Here is a 24,148-nt window from a genome sequence, read left to right on the forward strand (position 1 = left end):
AAAAACTAAGGATGCTTTTATATACAGCATGTACTTATACACATCTTTAAATAATGAGTTCATAGTGGAACAGATATGTATAAGTGTCTTCTGATAATCTGAAATGTATGTTAATTAAAAGGAAAATGAGAATAAGCATCTTTTATGCAAAGACTATTTTGCTATAAAAATATGCCATTTTACTATGAAACAATAATTGAAGTAAACGTCAGAATATTTACATATATAACATACATCGAGTAGATGATAGACAGATAGGTGATAGATGCGTTTTGTTGCTCAGTGCTCTCTTTTCTCCAAAATGCTTCTTTTTCATTGTGTGAGTCCCCGTGCCCTATCCTGACCCTCTGAATTTTGCAGCCTCACCTTGTTCATATTGATGGCATTATTCTTGGCCAGCACTTGTTCTAGAGAATCAGTCACGCTGGTAAACTTGAATTGGTCTGGAGGCTGGCGATAGATTTTATCACTCAAAATTTCAGTTGCTCTTCTGCATTTTTCCACATCCAAAGAGCCAATGGGCACCCAGCCGATGCCTCTCAGCCACTGGAGATCTGACTTGTACATATTCTGTTGACACAAACAGTCAATAAACATTTATTCCTGCATTGGGAATGCATTTTCATCTGAGGATATGAAACCACATAAAAGCACTCTCAAAAATACAGTTTGGTGGACAGAGTGTTAGATAATATTCCATTTTGGTCTGGAGGGTTAAAGGATGAACTCTCATTTTAAAAGGGAGGCATGCTGTTCTCCCCCTGCAGGGGCAGTGGCTCGGTATTGCCTATTGCTCTTTTCTCTGAAGGGTGTTAATTTACGGATTTCCCAGCTTTGCATGTCATTATGATCCTCACTACTCACATCACTCTGGAGGTCATAGGCCTGTCGGGCATGGATGACGTCATTCTGGTCAGGTAGACACGTCCACTGGTGCAAGTAGTTCTTGTAGTCCACGTCACTAACCAGGGCCTGGCACTTCTTAGCCAACACCACCCCCAGCATGTCCACTGGGCTGCTGAACTTGGTCTTCCACTTCTCAAAGTCCTTCTTGTACTCCCTGTCACTCTGGATCTTGGCCACATGCATGGACCACATCATCTTAGGATCATCATGGATGGCTCGGGCACCAATATGGTGGCCCAGCTGCTTACGATAACCTTCTTTGTACTTGAACTAGAAGAAGGAAAAGACCGATAGTCACCTATTTTAACTTTTAGGAAAAAAGCAATTACTAGGTCTAAGTTTTTCTATTCATTAAAAAAAGAATTTTGCTCCAAACATATAAATTATACACAATTTGTGCATTTTGTAAACCATTTATAAAATAAATGTCATATATATGCAAAAAAGAAAATAAAAATTAAGACATGATTCTGCCACTCAGAGTTACTTTTTGTGGTAACTCTGGTGCATGTGTATGGGGAATAAACTTAGGAGTCATACTGCATATGGGTTTGTGTCTGCTCTTTCCAGTTTCTGTACAAGCATTTCTCTATGTCAAATATTCTTCATAGGCTCAGCACCTGTAGCACAGTGTTTATGGCATCAGCTATATACACTGAGGCTGGCGGGGTTTGAACCCAGCCCAGGCCAGCTAAACAACAATGACAACTACAAAAAAAAAAAAAAAACAGCCAGGCGTTGTGGTGGGTGCCTGTAGTCCCAGCTACTTGGGAGGCTGAGGCAAGAGAATCTCTTAAGCCCAAGAGTTTGGGGCTGCTGTGAGCTGTGATGCCGCAGCACTCTACCCAGGGTGACATAGTGAGACTCTGTCTCAAAAAAAAAAAAAAAAAAAACAAATATTCTTCATATACTTGACTTTTAATGGCAGCAGGTATTTTTATCATGTGAGTGTTCATTAATATATCTGACTCCTCTCTGATTATTGAACATTTATTTTTAAATTCTAATGATTAATTTTTGTATTTTGAAGATAAAAGAAAAATGTATTTTTGACTTAATGGACAAAAGAAATGGAAAGATAACAAATCTTAAAAATGTGAGAAAATCCATCTTTTAAAGAAAGCCGATATTCACAACCAATTACGGGATGCAGAGACAAACATGGTCCACATAGATGGTTGAACTTTGGATTCACTCGGCCTTTGTAGATTCCTTTTTTATAGAGTGTAAGTTGGTAATATACAATTGTTACAAGAAATATACTAGAAAGGAAAGAGTGGGAGTGGGGTGAGGGCAGAAAAACTACCTATCAAGTATAATAAACTCTACCACTATGCAAAACCTACAAAGCTAAAAATCCCTTGTATCTCTGAATCTATTGAAATAAGAAAAAACAAATCCATCACTGGAAAAGCCAAAAATATCTGAACTATGGCCGAGGATCCAAAGCTTTTGTTCAATAGCAAATGGATATGTTTTGAAATGCCTGTTGGTGTAGATTCAATCATAGCTAGAATTTGCCCCTTGTATTGAGAATTTCATCACCATTATTTTAAACCGTTTATGAAAAAATGCACAGTTAGCAACAGCTTTAACCTCATAGCTTACTTGCTCCACAATAAAAAATTCTTTGAGCCAGATCCAAGGCAAAAAACCTTCTGGGTGCACTTACTTCACTTGCAATGTCTCTGGAGGCCTTGGCTGCCTTGATAGGAATGGCATCCAGCCTCATATCACAGCCTTTCTTCCTGGTTTCTTCTAGGCCAAGTTTATATAATTTCTAAAATAGACATAAGTAATCATAAGTTGGATCTAAAAAGTGCATTATGAGGGAAATATATCATGCACCATGAATACTGCTTACCTCACTATAATTTATTTGGTTTTGTTTAGCTAGTAGAACTTCAGGGGTGTCTGGCATAATGTGGACAGTGGTTTTATCTTTATCCCAAGCTTCCGTATAGAGGCGCTAAGAGAAATGAAAAGATAGTGACTAATAGAGGCCAGTGATCAATAAACATGAAAATAAGCTGATAAAGAAATTCTGCTCATGAGTTGGTATTTGTGACACTTTGAGGTCTTCTCTCCTTCCAGTGGAGAAGCACAACACTCAAAACCACATTAATATCAAGCAAAAGAATTGAACCTCAATTTTTTTATAGAAACATTTTAGTGTTTTCATTAAGAAAACTAATACTTTCCTCAAAGAAAGAAAGGACTTACATGATTCATGGTAATAGCATTGTTTTTTGCCAAAACCATCGGTATGGAGTCCATAAGGCTGGAAAATGTGAATTTATCTGGATGTTGACGGTAAACATGGTCACTTAAGATCTGGGTGGCTCTTTTATTTTTCTCATCCTCTAGAGAACCAGTGGGCATCCATCCAATGCCTCTTAGCCACTGAAGGTCAGACTTGTACAAATTCTGCAATTGCAAGCGATAAATAAATGTAAGCATATGTCCCTAAAGAAATAACGTTTATATATTTTAATACTTGAATTACTGGGAAATTTTAAAATTTTGATATGAATTATATCAACAACGTATTCAGATCAGAAGTATATTTTGAAAAACATTTTAACAGATACACACAGAAAGCAACTCAATTCTTCATTTAATTTCCCAGATCAACAATCTAGAGACTTCCACCAAAACAATGGGGGCTTTTGTGGCTCTTTCTTTGTGGAATTATGGTTCCTTAAGATGTTCAGGTGACTAGCTAGAACTTAAGCGTCCATCCAGGAAAACAGAGCTCAGCTGTGTAAACTCAACTGCCTCACCATGGGAGGACTTTCCTATTTCGGAAAGCAGATATACTGTTTTGTTGGACGAAGGAAGACTTTAGACCAGGCATCCTCAAACTGTGGCCCGCTGGCCACATGAAGCAGTGTGAATTGTATTTGTTCCCGTTTTGTTTTTTACTTCAAAATAAGATATGTGCAGTGTGCATAGGAATTTGTTCATAGTTTTTTTTTTTTTTAACTATAGTCCAGCCCTCCAACAGTCTGAGGGACAGCAAATTGGCCCCCTCTTTAAAAAGTTTGAGGACGCCTGCTTTAGACTCACATCACTCTGGAGGTCATAGGCCTGCCGGGCATGGATGACATCACTCTGGTCAGGCAGACACGTCCACTGGTGCAGGTAGTTCTTATAGTCCACGTCACTGACCAGGGTCTGGCACTTCTTAGCCAGCACCACCCCTAGCATGTCCACTGGGCTGCTGAACTTGGTCTTCCACTTCTCAAAGTCCTTCTTGTACTCCCTGTCACTCTGGATCTTGGCCACGTGCATGGACCACATCATCTTGGGGTCATCTTTGATGTCCCTGGCTCCAATGTGGTGGCCTAGTTGCTTGCGGAAGCCTTCTTTGTACTTGTACTAAAGAAAAAAAAATTTGTGTCATTCCTTGAATGTTGCCATCTTTATGGCGATGTACAAAGCACATTAACTCTAAATATTATACTTGGCCTGGAGAGCCACAGTTTTCAGTTTTTCGATAAGAAAAATTAAAGGCTGAACTCAGCTACAAATTTCATACATAATAAATGCATCCTTGATCTTATCCCTATTCCTTTAGATTTTGTTCAATTTAAAGTTAAATTGAGGCTGCTTTGAAAAGTTGTAATCAAATCAATATCAACAGGGGATAAAGTCTTACTTCGCTAGCAATTTCCCGGGAAGCTTTCGCTGCTTTGATTGGTATGGCGTCGACAGGAAGATCGTAACCTTTTTTCCTCAGCTCCTCGTAACCCATTCGGTAGAGTTTCTGTTAAGAAATAAAGAAGATCACTTTGGGAAAACTGTTCTCCACAGACAAAAGCACCACAACAAATTCAATGTGCTAAATATTTTAGGAGTCCATGAGAATAGCATCTGTGTTCTAGAACAGTCAACGGTAAGTGCAAAATAATGCCCACTGATTGCCAACGATCCTATTTTCAACTTTAAAGCTGCTGAATCACCCAGATCAAAAGTAAAAGTCAGCTCTTCACAGATACCATCATGTATTGCTTAGTGACCAGTAGATGTTCTGAGAAATGCATCCTTAGGTGATTTCACCATTGTGTGAACATGGTAGAGAGCACTCCAACAAACCCAGGTGGAATAGTTCACACACACCCAGACTGTGTGGGACAGCCTCCTGCTCCCAGACACCTGTACAGCATGGGACTGTACTCAGGACTGCAGGAAACTGTCACACAATTGGTAAGGGTGTCTCTCAATGTGGAAAAGGTACGGTAAAAATACGGTATTAGGGCGCCGGTCCCATATGCCGGAGGTGGCGGGTTCAAACCCAGCCCCGGCCAAAAAAACAAAAAAAAATACGGTATTATAATCTTATGACCTCACTGTTTTATACTGCATGTGGGCCGTCATTGTCCAAAATGTTTTCGTGTGGTGCATCACTGTTCTCGCGAGAATCAGGCGGGAGTAAATTGATAGAGAAACGAAACATTATTCAGGTGCAGTTTTCCAGTTACTATTGAATGTTTTGTTGTTTTTTGTTAGAAAAACATCTAACTCCTCTAGTGGAGAAAAAAACACACCTAAGAGGCTATGTCTTCAGCGTAGCTGATGTGCTGTAAAATAGCATCTACCTCACACGATAGGGCCACCCAGAATAGAATCCACATCTGTAGGCCAGATACATAGCGCTTCATAATTACTAAAACTTCAGGTGTTTTAAAGAAAGTTAAAATAATTAATGAAAAGGTTTACACGAAATAAGGTTTCTTCAGATTTGTGACAGAATAAAATAATTGAAAATATAAATTCACTTTTACACAGAAAGCAGATTATTTAAAATGCCTACTAATCTTGGACTTGTGTTCGTATTTTAGTCCTTTGTGGCATTAATTCATGCATTCTTTAATGTTAAAGTCATTCTATAAGGGCTATGAGTTTGTTTTTTAAATATTTAATTTTTGTATCTATGAATTTTAGATATTTAATTTTTAATTATTTTAATTTTAATTTTAAATATTTAATTTTTATATCTATGAATTTTATAAAAATCTATAATTTTTATATCTACGAATTTTACGATGACAACAAAAATAAAATGAAGTTCTCCTGCATGGGTCTTGTGTGTTTGCTCACCCAAAATTTCACTGACTACCTGCTACATGTCAGGCACAATGCTAGGTAAGCAACTGCAGATTCAGTAAGAATTGTCTGTGCCTGAAAGGAGTGCTGATCCACAGCAGGGAGAGTGAGAAAAACATTACATTATGATGAGATGCGGAATAACGAACCGCAAGGAACAGATGGTGCAAACTCTTAATTCTCAATCTGAAGGCCACTAAATAAGGAATCTAAGTCACATGTAGTTTATTAATTAAAATGATTCAGAGATTCAAAGGAACTTTTAAACAACTTCACTGACTTAGAAGCAATTAAAGTGAGCTCTTGGAAGACATGTGCTGAACTTGAAAACTTACATCACTTGTGTTGATTAAGTTTGCTTTAGCCAGAGCAATTTCAGGTGTATCAGGCATGATGTGGATCTGAGTCTTGTCTTTGTCCCAAGCTTCTCTATACAGTCTCTAAAAGGAGAAATAAAACCTTTTCAGTGGTGCTGTTAGATCAGGGAATGACATTGTTGACTTCAAAGAAGAATTTCTGAATTCATTTAAATTAAACATTATACAGAATTGATCACATTAGCAGGCAACATAAGCAGAAAATGGATGCATTATTTCTTGACTTATCTAGGACATAATTCCCTTTTGAAATACAGGTTATGGGTCACTTTTTCCAAAGTTAGATAATCTTTCCTTTAAGACATTAGCCCAGGTGATTAGAGTCTTTGGCAATGTTAACAAATGGAACACAGTTCTCCACTTAGTGGGTTTTTAAAAGGCCTCCTCAGTGACCTATTCAAAGTATGCCTAGAAATTAAGAAGTCTCATTTCCCATGTGGCTTATTACTTATTGTTAGACCTCATGATTATTTTGGAAGATTGAGATTAGAAAATGTATCAGAATTTCCTGGATATCCCAGAGCCATCCTGTCTGTCTTCAACAAATGACAAAGGAACCCAAGAAAAATCTCACTGATTTACTCAATAAAACCAGGGGGTAAAAACTGGATGAAAAATATAACATTTAGACAGTATCAGAAAATATCTTCACCAGATACCTCATCAACTACAAAGGATAAAATGGTTACTTGACAGTGAGGGAACATGACAGTGTTGTTTTAACAAAGTGATCAAAGTTAAAATTGACAGCAATGGGCCAAATTGACATCCTGGGCCTCCTGATATGATGTACTGAGGAAGACAGGTGTGAAATCCTTCTGAAAAGACATAATATAATCACCAAGTCACACTAGAAACCCCATACCTGATGGAGATGCCACAAAATAACTAGCCTATATTCTTGACAAATGGAAGACAAGGAACTAGTGAGAAACCAGTTTAGAGTCCAGAAGACAAAACACCCGGTAAGTAATGCAATGGGTGGTCTTGGATTAAATCCTGGATAAGACAAAGTTTTTTCTTTTGCTATAAAAGACAGTAGTGATAAAATCAAATAAATTCTGTAAACCAGTATTGTGGACTAGTGGACTAGTCAAAATTAAGTTTGTGATTATAACCATTACACTGTGATTATGTAAGAGAATATACACTGAACTATTTCGGGGTAGAGGAGCACGATGAAGCGATTTACTTTCTCATATGGGTAGATATTTGTGCGTCTAGACAGGTACACATAGATGCAGACATAGACAGGAAGGGGGGGAGGGAGGAAGAGGAAAAGATAGAGACAGCAATGTGGTAAAATATCAACGTTCGGGGAATCCGTGTGAAGCTATGTGTCTGTGTGTGTGTGTGTACATACATATGAATTATGTGGACTATTTTTAATTTATCTGTATGCTTAAAATTATGTCAACATGAAAATTTTAAAAATCTCTTTGATTTCTGTCTGTGCCAATTTCTCTTTTAGGTGTACAATACGAGATGTATGAGACTGGCACTTTCTTTTTCCTGAACATGATTACTATGGTGTATATAACTCAGACAAGACCGTCAGGACAAAAAGTAAGGCCGGAAATCTCCATAAACATTTATCCCGGGTCTGCACGAACCTTTCTGATTAAGTAACACAAGAGCTTCTTGACCTTCTAACTACCAGTACTATCAGCATTGCACATGGGGTTCTTTGCCGTGGCGGGGGGCTTCCCCGTGCACTGTGATGTTTGGCGGCATCCCTGGCTTCTACCCACCACATGACAGGAACATGTCACCTCCAAGTTGTGAAAACTAATATATGTTTCCAGATAGTGCTAAATGTCCTCAGGGGGACAAGATCGTCCGTGGTGGAGAACCACTAGCTAGACCATTTATTCAATGCCATGTGCCCCTCTCACCCTGGAACACAGAGAAAATGCTCATACTGTTTGCCCTGGGACAGATATATTGGTGGAGGGCCCCAGCTGGCCCAGGTCTGCCCAGCTGTCATGAGGCTCGAGCAAACCAGTATTTCAGCAATTCTCAAGCTAGAGCGCTGTGGGGGACATCTGTCCTGGGACATTCGCGTCAACAGACTTTATGACCCACAGTTTCTCTCATAGTCACAGTTTCTTTCCTGTTTCATGGTAAAGAAAGAAAATTGGATTCTAAGAAAAGAGAAATATTTTGCACAATTTTTTTTTTTTTTTTTTTACAGACTAGAGTCTCACTTTGTCGCCCTCGGTAGAGTGCTGTGGCATCATAGCTCACAGTAACCTCCAACTCCTGGGCTTAGGCGATTCTCTTGCCTCAGCCTCCCAAGTAGCTGGGACTGCAGGCGCCTGCCACAATGCCCGGCTATTTTTTGTTGCAGTCTTGCCGGGGCCGGGTTCAAACCTGCCACCCTTGGTATATGGGGCTGGCGCCCTACCCACTAAGCCACAGGTGCTGCCCTCACAAATTTCTTTCTTTCTGAGTCAGTCTTTTAGATTTAAACTGCCATCATAAAAAAACAATAAAAGAACAAATGATTCATAATAAAGCTGACAGTTCTGAAAAATCAGAATTTCAAGTTTTGTGAGGAGCTGGTTGGGAAGAGAGCAGCTATAATTTATCATTACTCACTATAAGCGGATTAAGAGCTTATGTATAAGTTTAAAAACTTCTAATATATATGATTTATATAATGTATAGCATATTACATGTGGTGAATATATTTAGATCCTCCCAAGACCCAGATGATAAGACTACTATATACACAAACTTTCTAACCAGCTCCAGAATCTCACTACACATAATCTGACTTTCTGTAATGTTCAGGGTTAGGCTTTTCACTGAGTAGTGATGAGTAATCTTTTCCTTCTTTGTATAGAATTATTCTACATTGTTATATTTGCTTTATTCCACAAATATTTGTTAAGCACCTGCTATGTGCTAAACACTGGTGCCAGTGCTGAAGAAGAAAATAAGTTGAATATAGAATACACAATATATTTGTTTACTGTGCTATATAATTATCGAGTTATTTTGATTCAGCTGAACTAAATGCATTATAATCATTTGGTAGAAAATGCACTCTTTATAACATATCCACTGTGCCTGTGTAAGATGCTTAGAATCTTTCCCCCTCATATATACTCCAACCAAAAATCTGGGTCTTTTGTGCCCTCAAGTTTTAATAGTTTTCTCATTATATCCTGGTTAACTAAAAAAACAAATAAGTTTTTGGATGACAAAAATCAACATTAACCCATTTTACATGATTCAGCATAGATAGTTGATAATTCAAATAAAGTGACTCTATGTAAACCATCGTGCCTTGCAGTGTGAGGCAAGGCTTTGCTGTTGTATTCACTCACTCAGTACATGTTATCGAGCAACTACCAGGTACTATAATCCATCTTATTCATTGCCAAGAAGTTACTCACATCACTCCTATTTTTGGCATTGGTCTTTGCCAGAACTATGTCCATGGCATCAGGAATGCTGGTGAACTTGTTTTTGTCTGGAGGCTGACGGTATTTCTTCTCGCTGATGATTTCTGAAGCCCGCTTATTTTTTTCTGCCTCCAAAGAACCCAGGGGACTCCATCCTATGCCTCTCAGCCACTCCAGGTCAGACTTATACAAATTCTGTGAATAGACAAAGCAAGCCGTCAAAATCTCATTTTCACCTGGCCACTTGACTCAAGTGATTCTCTGCATTTCAAACAGATGCACTTTAGATTTCTTTTTCCAATTTCTTCATCTCTATGACTAATTGGTTACCCATGTGAAATAAGAAGTGATATATAAACGATTGAATTTCATAGGAACTGACCTCACTTTGTAGTTCATAAACTTTTTTAGCTTGAATAACATCGTTCTGGTCAGGCAGGCACGTCCAGCCGTGTAAGTAGTTCCTGTAGTCCACGTCGCTGACCAGGGCCTGGCACTTCTTAGCCAGCACCACCCCCAGCATGTCCACTGGGCTGCTGAACCTGGTCTTCCACTTCTCAAAGTCCTTCTTGTATTCTCTTTCACTCTGCATTTTGGCTACATTCATGGACAGCACAAGCTTTGGGTCATCTTGCAGACTCCGGAATCCAATATGATGGCCAACTTGCTTTCGGTAGCCTTGTTTGTATTTAAACTGGAATGAGAGAAAACACAGTTCTTTTGTTAACATAAATACAGGCCATGTTCAGTTCAGTTCCCTATGTTTTCATAGTTGTTTTCCAACACTGAAATGGGAGAAGATATATCTGTGCTAACTTGGTAAGAAAAATGTACTTAAACAAGTAAACCTTAAGTGGAGGCTTCCAAAAAAACCAACACAGTTGAGTATAAAGAGAGCTTATGATAAGAAATTATGTCCAGCTAGAGCCACAGATATATGCTTAGACCACTATACAATTCATGCATTATCAAAAACCACTTGTACTCCCTAAATCTATTGAAATTAAAAAATAAAGAAATATGTGCTTGGATGTGCTGGACTTTATGTATGCTGACTTTAGCATAGCCTTTAATAAAGCTCTTATGATATTTTTACAAAAATGATATCCTTATGGAAAAATATATAAGCTGAGTGACAGAAAAATTAGCAAACCACATGATGCAGTGAATAGGCCTGGTAGTGTAGAATTATTTATTAAATAGCAAGAGTTTTAGTGGTTTGGCATATGGTCATGTCACATAACTTTGTCCTGTTTGGGACACCTTGTGCGTGCAGGTCGTTCAAAATAGCTAGATATGTTAGATCAGAAAAAAAATTCCACAAGAGCTCAACATACTACCAAATGGGTCGAAATGACTGCATAAGTTTAAGAGGGTAAAAATAAAATCCAGTATTTAGATTTAATTGAGAAAAATTACTTTAGTACTGGATGATACAACAATTGTAATAATAACGAGTGTAATAATAGCACTTACTTGATGTTATGTACTGAACACATAACTCACTAAAGTGGTTTCTACTCTCTCACAAGATCCAGCCTCTTGGTTTTCTACATAATACATATATATATATTTATAAATTTACGTATATTTATATGTAATGCTCAGGGGTTAAGTTGACTATAACCTCAATACAAGCAAAATTGCTCATAAAAAACCAGCTCCAGTTCATTTGTAGGGGGCACAGATAAGCTCATTTACTCCAGCCTGAACTCCTGTATCAAGAAAACGATGTTAAATATTTTTTTAGAATATAAAAATATAAGTTCATTTTGTATTAGAGAGAAGGGAAGTAGTGGAGGGAAGAGAAGAGTAAGGTAGAGAAAGAGAAAAAAGAGAGCAGGGAGTGAGAGAGGGGTGACAGGGGTGGGGGAGAGAAAAGGAACAGAGAATGGCATGTTATCCCAAGAAAGCAAGGGAGAACACTAGCCAAGAAAACAATGGTAAATTTTGAGGCACTCTATTTTGAGATGAGTTTTGAAAAAATGGGATACATCACAAATAGAATGTTCAGTATAAAACTGAAACCAAAGGAGACAAATAAGAAACTTTAAATGTTTGAAGAGCTGTCAAGTGGAAGGGGAAATAAGCCACTTTGCATGATTGAACAGAGACCTTGAGCTGATTGGTAAAATTTTTAGATAAAAGTAAGGAAGTATAAATGGTAACTGGAGATGTCCCCACAAAGAAATGGCCTGCGCTGAAGGACACCAAAATTCTTATCTTTGTAAATACTCACAGACTGTGTGGGACAGAAGAAGGTAGGTTACTGAGTGGGAAATCAGATTAAATAATCTATATGTTATCTTCTAAATTCTATGATTCTGATTTATTAAATTAAGTACTCATCGTTACAACTTTCTGAAATTTTGTAAATATAAAAACATTTGAAATTGAGAGTAGATACAATCTTTAAAATGATGGCAAAGTTCACTAATAGTTGATTTAATTTTAGAGTAAGATTTTTAAAAGTTCTAACTATGGGTCCATGTGAAAAGAAGTTAGCCACTATCAATTGTTGGGTGGTTAGAAAATTACTGATGCTGATTCTTCCCATCCATGAGCATGGTGTTCTTCCATTTGTTAATATCCTCTGCTATTTCCTTTCTGAGGATTTCATAATTTTCTTTATAGAGGTCCTTCACCTCCTTCATTAGGTATATTCCTAAGTATTTCATTTTCTTTGAAACTATGGTAAAGGGAGTTGTGTCCTCAATTAGCTTCTCATCTTCACTGTTATTGGCGTATAAAAAGGCTACTGACTTGTGGACATTGATTTTATATCCTGAAACATTACTGTATTTTTTGATGACTTCTAGGAGTCTTGTGATTGAGTCCTTGGGATTCTCTAAGTATAAGATCATGTCGTCAGCAAAGAGGGAGAGTTTGACCTCCTCTGCTCCCATTTGGATTCCCTTTATTTCTTTGTCTTGTGTAATTGTATTGGTTAGACCTTCCAGCACTATGTTGAATAGGAAAGGTGACAGAGGACAACCTTGTCTGGTTCCAGTTCTAAGAGGAAAAGCTTTCGGTTTTACTCCATGCAGTAAAATATTAGCTGTGGGTTTGTCATAGATAGCTTCAATCAGTTTTAGAAATGTGCCACCTATGCCTATACTCTTCAGTGTTCTAATTAGAAAAGGATGCTGGATTTTATCAAATGCTTTTTCTGCATCTATTGAGAGGATCATATGATCTTTATTTTTGCCTCTGTTAATATGGTGGATAACGTTTATGGACTTCTGTATGTTAAACCAACCTTGCATCCCTGGGATGAAACCTACTTGATCATGATGAATGACTTTTTTGATGATAAGCTGTAATCTATTGGCTAGGATTTTGTTGAGAATTTTTGCATCTATATTCATGAGTGAGATTGGTCTGAAATTCCCCTTTTTGGTTGGGTCTTTTCCTGGTTTTGGTATCAGGGTGATGTTTGCTTCATAGAATATGTTGGGGAAGATTCCCTCTTCCTCAATTTTTTGAAATAATTTCTGCAGTACAGGAATAAGCTCTTCCTTGAAGGTTTGATAGAATTCTGGTGTGAAGCCATCTGGACCAGGGCATTTTTTGGTTGGAAGCTTTTTTATTGTTTCTTTAATCTCAGTGCTTGAAATTGGTCTGTTCAGGAGCTCTACTTCTTCCTGGCTAAGTCTAAGGAGAGGGTGTGATTCCAAACATTGATCCATTTCCTTCACATTGTCAAATTTCTGGGCATAGAGTTTCTGGTAGTATTCAGAGATGATCTCTTGTATCTCTGTGGGATCAGTTGTTATTTCCCCTTTATCATTTCTGATTGAGGTTACTAGAGATTTTACTTTTCTATTTCTCATTAGTCTGGCCAATGGTTTATCTATATTATTTATTTTTTCAAAAAAAACAACTCCTTGTTTCATTAATTTTCTGAACGATTCTTTTGTTTTCAATTTCATTGATCTCTGATTTGATTTTGGATATTTCTTTTCTTCTACTGAGTTTAGGCTTAGATTGTTCTTCTTTTTCCAAGTCCATAAGATGGCTTGTGAGTTTGTTGATGTGCTCTCTTTCTGTTTTTCGAATGTAGGCATCTAAAGAGATGAATTTTCCTCTCCAAACTGCTTTTGCAGTATCCCACAGGTTTTGGTAGCTTGTGTCTTCATCGTTGTTATGCTCAAGGAAGTTAATGACCGCCTGTTTTATTTCTTCCTGCACCCATCTGTTATTCAACAGAAGATTGTTTAATTTCCATGCCTTTGGGTGGGGTCGAATGTTTTTGTTAGAGTTGAGTTCCACCTTATGGTCTAAGAAGATACAAGGTAAGATTTCAATTCTTTTTATTCTGTTGATAATTGTTTTGTGTCCCAGGATATGATCAATTTTGGAGAATGTTCCATGGGGTGATGAGAAGAATGTATATTCTTTATCTTTGGGATGGAGTATTCTATATGCATCTATCAAGCACAGTTGTTCTAGGGTCTCATTTGAATCTCTTATATCTTTGTTTAATTTCTGTTTAGAGGATCTGTTCAGCTCTGTAAGAGGAGTGTTAAAGTCCCCTGTTATTATGGTATTGTCAGATATCATATTGCTCAGACTGAGTAAGGTCTGTTTCAAGAATCTGGGAGCATTTAAATTGAGTGCATAAATATTTAGAATTGAAACGTCTTCTTGTTGTATTTTTCCCTTGACCAATATAAAGTGACCATCTTTGTCTTTTTTGACTTTGCTTTAAATCCACATGTATCTGAAAATAAGATTGCAACTCCTCTTTTCTTCTGAATTCCATTTGCCTGAAAAATTGTCTTCCTACCCTTGACTTGGAGTTTTAATTTGTCTTTTGAAGCCAGGTGTGTTTCTTGCAGACAGAAAATGGCTGGCTTGTGTTTTTTAATCCAGTCAGCCAATCTATGTCTCTTCAGTGGGGAATTCAAGCCTTTAACATTTATTGAGATAATTGATAAGTGTGGTAGTATTCTATTCATCTTATTTTGTGAGAGTCCATTGCTTAGTTTTATCTTTTGCATCAGTGTAGAGGTTAGGTTCTGTCCTTTAATTTCTGAGTTCTTACTTTGCTGCTGATCTATTGTGGTGGTCAGTGTGTAGAATATGTTGAAGTATTTCCTGTAGAGCTGGTCTTGTTGTGGCGAATTTCCTCAATGTTTGTATATCCATAAATGATTTGATTTGTACATCAATTTTAAAGCTTAGCTTAGCAGGGTACAGAATTCTGGGTTGGAAATTTTTCTGTTTAAGTAGATTAAAGGTAGATGACCATTGTCTTCTTGTTTGTAAAGTTTCATTAGAGAAATCTACAGTCACTCTGATGGATTTGCCCCTGTAGGTCAACTGGCGCTTACTCCTGGAAGCTTGCAGAATCTTTTCTTTTGTCTTGACTTTGGACAGGTTCATCACAATGTGTCTCAGAGAAGCTCGGTTAGAGTGGAGGCGACCTGGGGTCCGATATCCCTCTGAAAGCAGTGTGTCAGAATCTTTGGTGATATTTGGGAAATTTTCTTTTAGAATATTCTCTAGTATACCTTCCGTTGCTCTGGGGCATTCTACTTCCCCTTCTGGGGATTCCTATAACTCGTATGTTGGAAATACTTCCCAAAGCAATCTACCTATTCAATGCCCTTCCTATCAAAATACCAACATTGTACTTTCAAGATTTGGAAAAAATGATTCTGCATTTTGTATGGAAGCAGAAAAAAACCCATATAGCTAAGGCAGTTCTTAGTAATAAAAATAAAGCTGGGGGCATCAGCATACCAGATTTTAGTCTGTACTACAAAGCCATAGTGGTCAAGACAGTGTGGTACTGGCACAAAAATAGAGACATAGACACTTGGAATCAAATAGAAAACCAGGAAATGAAATTAACATCTTACAACCACCTAATCTTCAATAAACCAAACAAGAATATACCAGGGGGAAAGACTGCCTATTCAATAATTGGTGTTGGGAGAACTGGATATCTACATGTAAAAGACTGAAACTGGACCCACACCTTTCCCCACTCACAAAAATTGATTCAAGATGGATAAAGGACTTAAATTTAAGGCATGAAACAATAAAAATCCTCAAAGAAAGCATAGGAAAAACACTGGAAGATATTGGCCTGGGGAAAGACTTCATGAAGAAGACTGCCATGGCAATTGCAATAACAACAAAAATAAACAAATGGGACTTCATTAAACTGAAAAGCTTCTGTACAGCTAAGGAGACAACAACCAAAGCAAAGAGACAACCTACACAATGGGAAAGGATATTTGCATATTTTGAATCGGACAAAAGCGTAATAACTAGGATCTATAGAGAACTCAAATTAATCCACATAAAAAAGCCAATAATCCGGGCGGTGCCTGTGGCTCAGTTGGTAGGGCACCGGCCCCATATACTGAGGGTGACGGGTTCAAACCCGGCCCCAGCCAAACTGCAACCAAAAAATAGCCGGGCGTTGGGGCGGGCGCCTGTAGTCCCAGCTACTCGGGAGGCTGAGGCAAGAGAATCGCTTAAGCCCTGGAGTTGGAGGTTGCTGTGAGCTGTGTGAGGCCACGGCACTCTACCAAGGGCCATAAAGTGAGACTCTGTCTCTACAAAAAAAAAAAAAAAAAGCCAAAAATCCCATATATCAATGGGCAAGAGATATGAATAGAACCTTCTCTAAAGAAGACAGACGAATGGCTAACAAACATATGAAAAAATGTTCATCATCCCTATCTATTAGAGAAATGCAAATCAAAACCCCCCTGAGATACCATCTAACCCCAGAGAGAATGGCCCACATCACAAAATCTCAAAACTGCAGATGCTGGCATAGATGTGGAGAGAAGGGAACACTTTTACACTGCTGGTGGGACTGCAAACTAGTACAACCTTTCTGGAAGGAAGTATGGAGAAACCTCAAAGCACTCAAGCTAGACCTCCCATTTGATCCTGCAATCCCATTACTGGGCATCTACCCAGAAGGAAAAAAATCCTTTTATCATAAAGACACTTGTACTAGACTGTTTATTGCAGCTCAATTTACAATCACCAAAATGTGGAAACAGCCTAAATGCCCACCAACCCAGGAATGGATTAACAAGCTGTGGTATGTGTATACCGTGGAATACTATTCAGCTATTTAAAAAAATGGAGACTTTACATCCTTCGTATTAACCTGGATGGAAGCAGAAGACATTATTCTTAGTAAAGCATCACAAGAATGGAGAAGCATGAATCCTATGTACTCAATTTTGATATGAGGGCAATTAATGACAATTAAGGTTATGGGGGGGAGGAAAAGCAGAGAGAGGGAAGGAGTGAGGGGACGGGGCCTTGGTGCGTGCCACATCTTCTGGGGGCAAGACATGATTGCAAGAGGGACTTTACCTAACAAATGCAATCAGTGTAACCTGGCTTATTGTACCCTCAATGAATCCCCAACAATAAAAAAGAAAGAAAGAAAGAAAATTACTGATGCTATTTCTTCAATTTCTAAACTATCTTTAGCATATAACACTAGATGAAAATGAGTTTACTTTCTGGGGAAAGTAGGTTCATCACCTCATCAACTCTTTTTAATGAGGGATTGACCTGTAAACCAAATAATAATAATGTATCATCAAATTAACTTTCCAACATTTCTGGAATGCCACAAATTAATTGAGTTAGCTGGAATCTTCTCTTGTATGTTTGGAGTCTCTTGTCAGATTCTGTTTTTAAGCACTCTTTCTCTCCACTCTGTATTCAATTTATTATCTGTTCATTTGAATCTGTCTGAAATAGATAAGTAGAAAACAGGAAAACTGTATTTAAGTAAGGTAGGAAATCTCTGATTCCTTTGGAATATCCCAAAACATAGCATCTTAATATAATGGATCTTACGAGTCCTCTGGCCCAAACTCTATTCAGGAAGCTCCTTTTCATATTTGCAGGGTGAGAAAAAAGAGTGAATTCCAGGCAAACCAAGGCGGTAAGAGAAAAGAAAGAGAAAGGGAAGATTAGGTAAAGCCTATCCATTAAAATTGTTACCAACCTTACATTAGCCGATTCAGATTAAAACATATCAATTTAGAAGTCAAACTAGTACTTACATCACTAGCAATGTCACTTGAAGCTTTGGCCAGCTGTACGGAAATTGCATCGACTGGGAGATCATAGCCTTTCTTCAACGCTTCTTCCCATCCTAGTTTGTAGAGTTTCTAAAATTTAAAGAAATTCTTTATCATTATTCTGTCTATATAAAAAATCCTAATACATTACTTAGCAGAAGTGTACACAGAGAGTGGATATCAAATTCTAAGATCATCTACCTACCCTATCTTTAAAGATAGAGATTAAAAAAGAAACAGAATGTTTAAACATGTAAAAAAAAAAAGCACTGACTGAGCTGGATTTAATTTTTTCGGCTCTGAGACTCCTTGGTGGTATATGTGAGCATGGCTTTTACGGATCAGGAGAAACAGGAATATGGTCATATCAGGTATTATCAGTACCCTTCCCTTTGCTGTTAAGTACAGTCTTGGGGGGGGGTCATGATTTTGGACACAGATATTAAGATAATTGATAACAAAGGTGAAATCAGATCAGAAAATTTTAATTATCTAAGTGGCAAAAGTAATAGATGATAAAATGCCTTCCATAAGCTGCAATAAGTGAGTTAAATCTTTCTGAGTCAAATTCACTGAATGGATGTATATGCATTGAAACTGTTAAAATGCTAATAGTCATCCATCCAATGCTTTCTATGTGCCAGGCACTGTGCTGAGGGCCTTATATGGAACTGTTCCTCATGGCAATTCAATGTGATAGGCACTTTTATGGTCCCAGTTTTAGGGATGAAGAAACTGAAATATAGATAGGTAAGTGATTTCTTCAATATAAAACTCATTAATGGCAAAGCTAAAACTCCCAGCTAAAACTGCACCCCTTTTTGATGCAATATTTATTTATCTGTTTATTTATGTAATTTATTAGAAATGGGTGTCTCCCTATGGAGACCCAAGCTGGACTCACACTCTTGGGCTCAAGGGATCCTCTTGCCTCAGCCTCCTGAGTAGCTGGTACTACAGGTGTGTGCCATCACACCCAGCTATTTGATGCAATTTTTCAATAATTATTTATTGATTTCCTACTGTGCAGCAAGCACAATGAGCACAGAGAGGAAAAAATTGACAAAGAACCTAGGCCTCCATGGAGCACACAGCTGTCTAAAGCCCTTGCTCTTAATGCTATGTTACGCAACATCTCTAGGCTAACCAGTTTGAGTCATTCTCTTTCATTGCTTCAGCATTATATTGGATATTTACCATTACATGCTTTTGTAAGTTTAATAAGTTTCAAGGCAAAACTTAACAGCAATTTTTTATATAGCTTTACCTGACTATATAGCGTTTGATTCTGCTTGGCTTGTAAAATATCCGGTGTATCAGGCATCACATGAATCTTGGTCTTATCTTTATTCCAATCAACAGTGTATAAATACTAGGAAGTGGGGGGGGGGGAGACATAGTAAATTTGAATAAATGTTCAGGACAAACAGGAAACAAAAAAATATATAATACTTAAATGCACACAATTTGAAGTAGTAAGCAGTAACTAAAATAGAATATAAATTCTAATATAAAAGACACAAAAGGAAACTCAAAGTTTTAAAAATTATGTTTTCAATATTTTCTATCTTGTAGAATGGATGGAAAATACTTAAGACATAATAATTAAGGAAATAAATAATTTCTAACACAATTAGAAGGGTAAGAGAAGAAAAATTAAGGGTGGGCAGGAGAAGAAAATGGTGTATGGCAGTGGTCCCCAAACTTTTTGGCAGCAGGGACTGGTTTCATGGAAGACGATTTTTCCATGGATGTTGGGGGATGGTGGGCCTGCAGCAGGGAGTTGGTTTTGGGATGATTCAAGCACACTACATCTCTACCTCACATTATCAGGCATGAGATTATCATAAGGAACACGCAACCCAGATCCGTCACATGCACAGTCCATAGTAGTGTTCACACTCCTGTGAGAATCTAATGCCACCACAGATGTGACAGGAGGCAGAGCTCGGGCAGTGATGTGAATGATGGGTGACGGCTATAAAGACAGATGAAGCTTTCCTTGCCTGGTGCTCACCTCCTGCTGTGTGCCCAGTTCCTAACAGGCCATAGACAGGGACTGGTCCATGGCCCGGGAGGTTGGGGACCATGGGTATGGGGCTGATCTAGAACGGTTTATCACTGCCTAGGAGCAGTGAACCCAAATCTAATTTCCCAAACCAGATCCAGAACCTGCTAGCCTTTTGTCTCTTAGGAACTGTGTGGAAGGGCAGCTTCCTCTACCTTGTTCATGGTGTGCGCATTCTGCTTGGCAAGCACCATGTCCATGGAATCAGACAGCTTCTTAAACTGGAAGTTGCTGGGGTGCTGGCGGTATTTCTGTTCACTGGCATACTCAGTTGCTTTCTTGGCCTTTTCCACTTCTAGAGAGCCAGCCGGACTCCAGCCAAGCCCTTTGTACCATTCATTGTAGTCCTGCTTATACACATTCTAGAAAGAGAAGAAGCAAATTTCAGTTTATTTTTATCAATTTGACCTAGAAGTATGGCAATCAAGATTATATTCTCTCTTTCCATGCTGGGATTCCAACTATTGTGTAAACAGAGGGAGGCTTACATCACTCTGTATGTGATTCATGTTCCTGCTCAGCTCGATGTTCATTGCATCAGGGAGGAGGATGTATTTGTGAATCAGGTGCTTGTAGTTGGTGTTGGTGATGTTGGCTTGGGCATCCTTAGCGGCCGTGACACTGAGCATGTCGGCAGGCGTGTGGTAGCTGGTCTTTGTCTTCTCATAGTTTTTCTTGTACTCCCGATCAGATTGCATTTTAGCCACTTGCATGGAATGGACTAATTTGGGATCATCCTCAAGGCTGCGGAAACCAACCATTTTCCCCTTCTCCTTTTCATAATTGTACTTGTATTTATACTGTGAAGAAAACATGAACATGTATACAGAACAATTCCCTTGACTACAAATCATTTTAGTGTTAATATTCTGCCTTTCATAGGAAGTAACATCTGTAAAGAGCTCTCCAGTTCACAAAACACGTTTTCCACGTTTACCTATGTAACTTGATAATCACAACTAGACCTTGTGAGGTGGATAGCAAAGTTTTTATTCCTGCTCCCATTTGACAGATGAATAAGCTGGGACCCAGGGAGGTGAGTGACTTGCTGAGGTCACTAAGGATTAGAGCCCAGACCTTGAGATGAGATACCACACTAGCCACACACATACTCTGTTATTAGTGCTAAAGAGGCCTTTCATAGGTAATAAGAACATGCAAGAGAGAGAGAGAGAGAGAGAGAGAGAGAGAGAGAAAAATTATTGGAACAGCCAGTCATTTACTGATGAGGACAAGTTCAGCTATGAGGTACTCAGCATAATTTTAAAGTAGCCTTGTATTTGTGGAGCTCTTTTTCTTTTAAGACTCTCTAAATTGCAATAATGGGGAAGAAATTTTAGTATTTATCATTCCAACTTTCCTCTATAGAGGAGAGAGCATAGAAAGCTCCTTATTCTGCCCCTGCATAGAAAGCTCCTTATTCTGCCCCTGTCCCTGTGAGGTTGAGTATACAAGTAAAGGTGTAGGAACTTAGACAGTGAAGTTACTATAGTGGAGCAGAGGGAGAAGAATTTGGAGTGCTCAGGATAACAAGTGGGCAGGGCATTGGGCTGGATAGAGAAGGAAGATGAAGGCCAGAGATGGGAAAGGAGAGAGAATTAAGCTGGAAAAGAAATTATAGTCAAAGAAAGAGTGCTCTAAACTGTGTTTTCTATCCCAGGATCCCGAAGTCATTAAATCCTCCCTGTGAGTGAATTTCTTGTGGAAACCACCAAATGAAAGAATTGAATTTCATTAGGTGATATGTTAGGACAGCAGTGTGCTGGTATACTAGTTTTCAAGGGAGTGAGGAGAGCCCTAATTGGTAGTATTTGCCAATTCCTGTGGTGTAAAGATTCCCATCCTAGCTAATGTCAGGCGACTATTGTGTAAGAGCTGCTTTGCAAAATGCCTAATTATTTAACTACCAGATGTCAGGAGCTCAAACGACCAGGGCACCACTGCATGAAACTTCCCACTAGGAAGTCAGATCTGAAGAAGCAGCAGGTAAGAATAACACAAACCTTTCATTAAGAAAACTGTGTGAAAGGCTTTGAATGTCTATAAGCCATGACCTTGGTGACAGTGTTCAAGGAAAATTCACCTAGCCCTCCCGAGTCAGGGAGCTGGCATCTATAAGGATCATAATGTGGTTGGCATAATCCCCGCCCCCCCCGAAATATCAAAGAAAACACAAAAGCAAGGCTAATAAGCATTCACAGAGCAAAGTGAGATGCAAGTTTTTTCATATTTTATCCACTCAATGTTTCTAGAGCTCAGCCTTATTATTTTGGTTGATTAAAAAACCCCCGCGTGGTGACAGCTTTCCTGCAGACTTACATCACTTGCAATGTCTCGCGAAGCCTTGGCAGCTTTGATAGGAATTGCGTCAGTTCTGAGATCATAGCCCTTCTTTTTAGACTCTTCCAAAGAAAGTTTGTAGAGTTTCTGTAAAGAGAGGCAAGCAGAATAGGTTTCTTTTAAATAAGAAAGCCTGGGCTTTTTTATTTTTTTTTTTAGAAGAGTAAACTAGCACTGTGGCATCTTTTGAAAGAAAACCTTTTACAAAATTAAACATTCTCATGACACTACCAAAAAAAGTAAAAATTACTTTGATCCTCTTACATCAAAAGAAAAGTCCACTGTTTTTACAATCAACACTTTATTTATATAATTATGTGATTCTATAATTTTTTAAAAAAGGCTTGGTGATTCCAAATCCCTATAGAAATCAAAGAAAGAAAATAAAAAAATAAGAGGATGAGAGGATTTCCTAGCAAATATGGTTAGGATAAGAAATGAAATGAAATAAAACACCAATGCATTTATTTTCTAGTAAATATGGCACATCCTTGTTATGGGGCTTGCCCCAAATTTTTCAAAATGTTCATCTTCCTATTCCATTTAACCTCTTCTTTAGAACCATCCCCAAAGCTTGATGGAGATGCTCTCTCAAAATGAGGTCCCTGAACTCTAGCTTCCTTTTTCTCTTCTCCCGGCCCCCGTGCCCTTCTTTTCCTACCAAGTCTCATAGTTTGACAAAGAGAGTCTGCACCTGCAACAAAATTCAATCCCCCTTCAAATCCCCAACTACCTGGTCCAACCCTATTGACAGGCCTACTTCAGCTCCTAGCAAATCTCATTTGTGCGTTCCCTCTGTTGTTTTTAAAAAATTTACTCTCATAATTGAGAGAGATGTTAGCTAATTTATTTTGTTTTTAATGTCAAATCGGCTGGAAAGAACAGCAACAATAGGGGAATTATACTTACATCACTCATATTAATTGCATTTGCCTTTGCCAGAATAATCTGGGGGATATCAGGCATGATGTGGACTTTGGTCTTGTCAGCCTCCCATGCTTGTTTATACAGGTGCTAGAGAAAGAAAAAGTGCAAGTTAGTGTTTAAAATCTTCAAAGGAGCTCACTTACTACATATCCATCATTGTATATATACATGTATATATCCATATTTTGCGTATTCTTATTCGCTAGGTTTTTAAAGCAAGTTTTTAATGAAAAAGTTGTTCATTCAAACTGCAGTAGAAGGGATGTGAGGTGCAAAGGAAAAGCACATTTTCCCTCATTTATAGACTGGAGACAGCAGCACCTGCCTAAAATTTTCTTCTGCATAGTCAAACACATCTATAGTCCCTTTTAGATATAAATGAGGTCATGTAATACACATGGTTCTACATCTTGCTTTATTACTTAATAATGTAGGATGGATGTCTTTGAACCTTCTTGTAACAATTTACTTCATTCATTTAAAGAGCTGCATAGGATTTCATTAGGAGACATAAACCGATTGATTTAAACAGTTCTCTGCTGATGGATATTCAATTTGTCATCTCTAGTCTTTTTCTATTAACAGCAAGAAGGTCATGATCTTCACAGTGGATGTGGAGATGCATCACCCAGACACTTACATGAGGAAGGGCTTGATGCCCCTGCTTTTGGTAGAGAGCCCCTAAGTTCTCAGATGTCTTTCTCAAGAGTATGCCCTTCCCAGATGGCCATATCCAACTACTCGTCAAAGTGCAGGGATAAAGGTCTTGCCATTGCAACTTAGCTCAGGACACTACACACAGACAAGACGTGAGAGCTCTCCATGGGACTGGCTGAGGCTTTGTGGGGCCTGCATCATAGATCAACTTCTCCCCCTACCCTGCCCTTTCTCCCGATCACTGAAAAATACCCTTTACCCCAAATTTCATCTCAG

General features: G+C 38.3%; 1 protein-coding gene across 16 annotated transcripts in view; it reads right to left on the minus strand.

Moving 5' to 3' along the window:
* NEB (nebulin) overlaps positions 1-24,148 on the minus strand; it is a 256,677-nt gene that overhangs the window by 159,168 nt on the left and 73,361 nt on the right. For all 16 annotated transcript variants that reach the window (XM_053596348.1, XM_053596363.1, XM_053596360.1 and 13 more), the window contains exons 47-62: positions 23,198-23,302; positions 22,268-22,375; positions 20,437-20,748; positions 20,104-20,310; positions 19,148-19,252; positions 17,863-17,970; positions 10,188-10,499; positions 9,797-10,000; positions 6,351-6,455; positions 4,568-4,675; positions 3,976-4,287; positions 3,130-3,333; positions 2,771-2,875; positions 2,579-2,686; positions 865-1,176; positions 367-570 (exon numbers count right to left, since the gene is read on the minus strand). In XM_053596348.1, the coding sequence (XP_053452323.1) occupies positions 367-570; positions 865-1,176; positions 2,579-2,686; positions 2,771-2,875; positions 3,130-3,333; positions 3,976-4,287; positions 4,568-4,675; positions 6,351-6,455; positions 9,797-10,000; positions 10,188-10,499; positions 17,863-17,970; positions 19,148-19,252; positions 20,104-20,310; positions 20,437-20,748; positions 22,268-22,375; positions 23,198-23,302 (2,919 nt within the window). The remainder of the gene's footprint in view (positions 1-366; positions 571-864; positions 1,177-2,578; positions 2,687-2,770; positions 2,876-3,129; positions 3,334-3,975; positions 4,288-4,567; positions 4,676-6,350; positions 6,456-9,796; positions 10,001-10,187; positions 10,500-17,862; positions 17,971-19,147; positions 19,253-20,103; positions 20,311-20,436; positions 20,749-22,267; positions 22,376-23,197; positions 23,303-24,148) is intronic.

This window comes from Nycticebus coucang, chromosome 7 (genome assembly GCF_027406575.1).
Source record: "Nycticebus coucang isolate mNycCou1 chromosome 7, mNycCou1.pri, whole genome shotgun sequence".
Classification (NCBI taxonomy): Eukaryota; Metazoa; Chordata; class Mammalia; order Primates; family Lorisidae; genus Nycticebus; species Nycticebus coucang.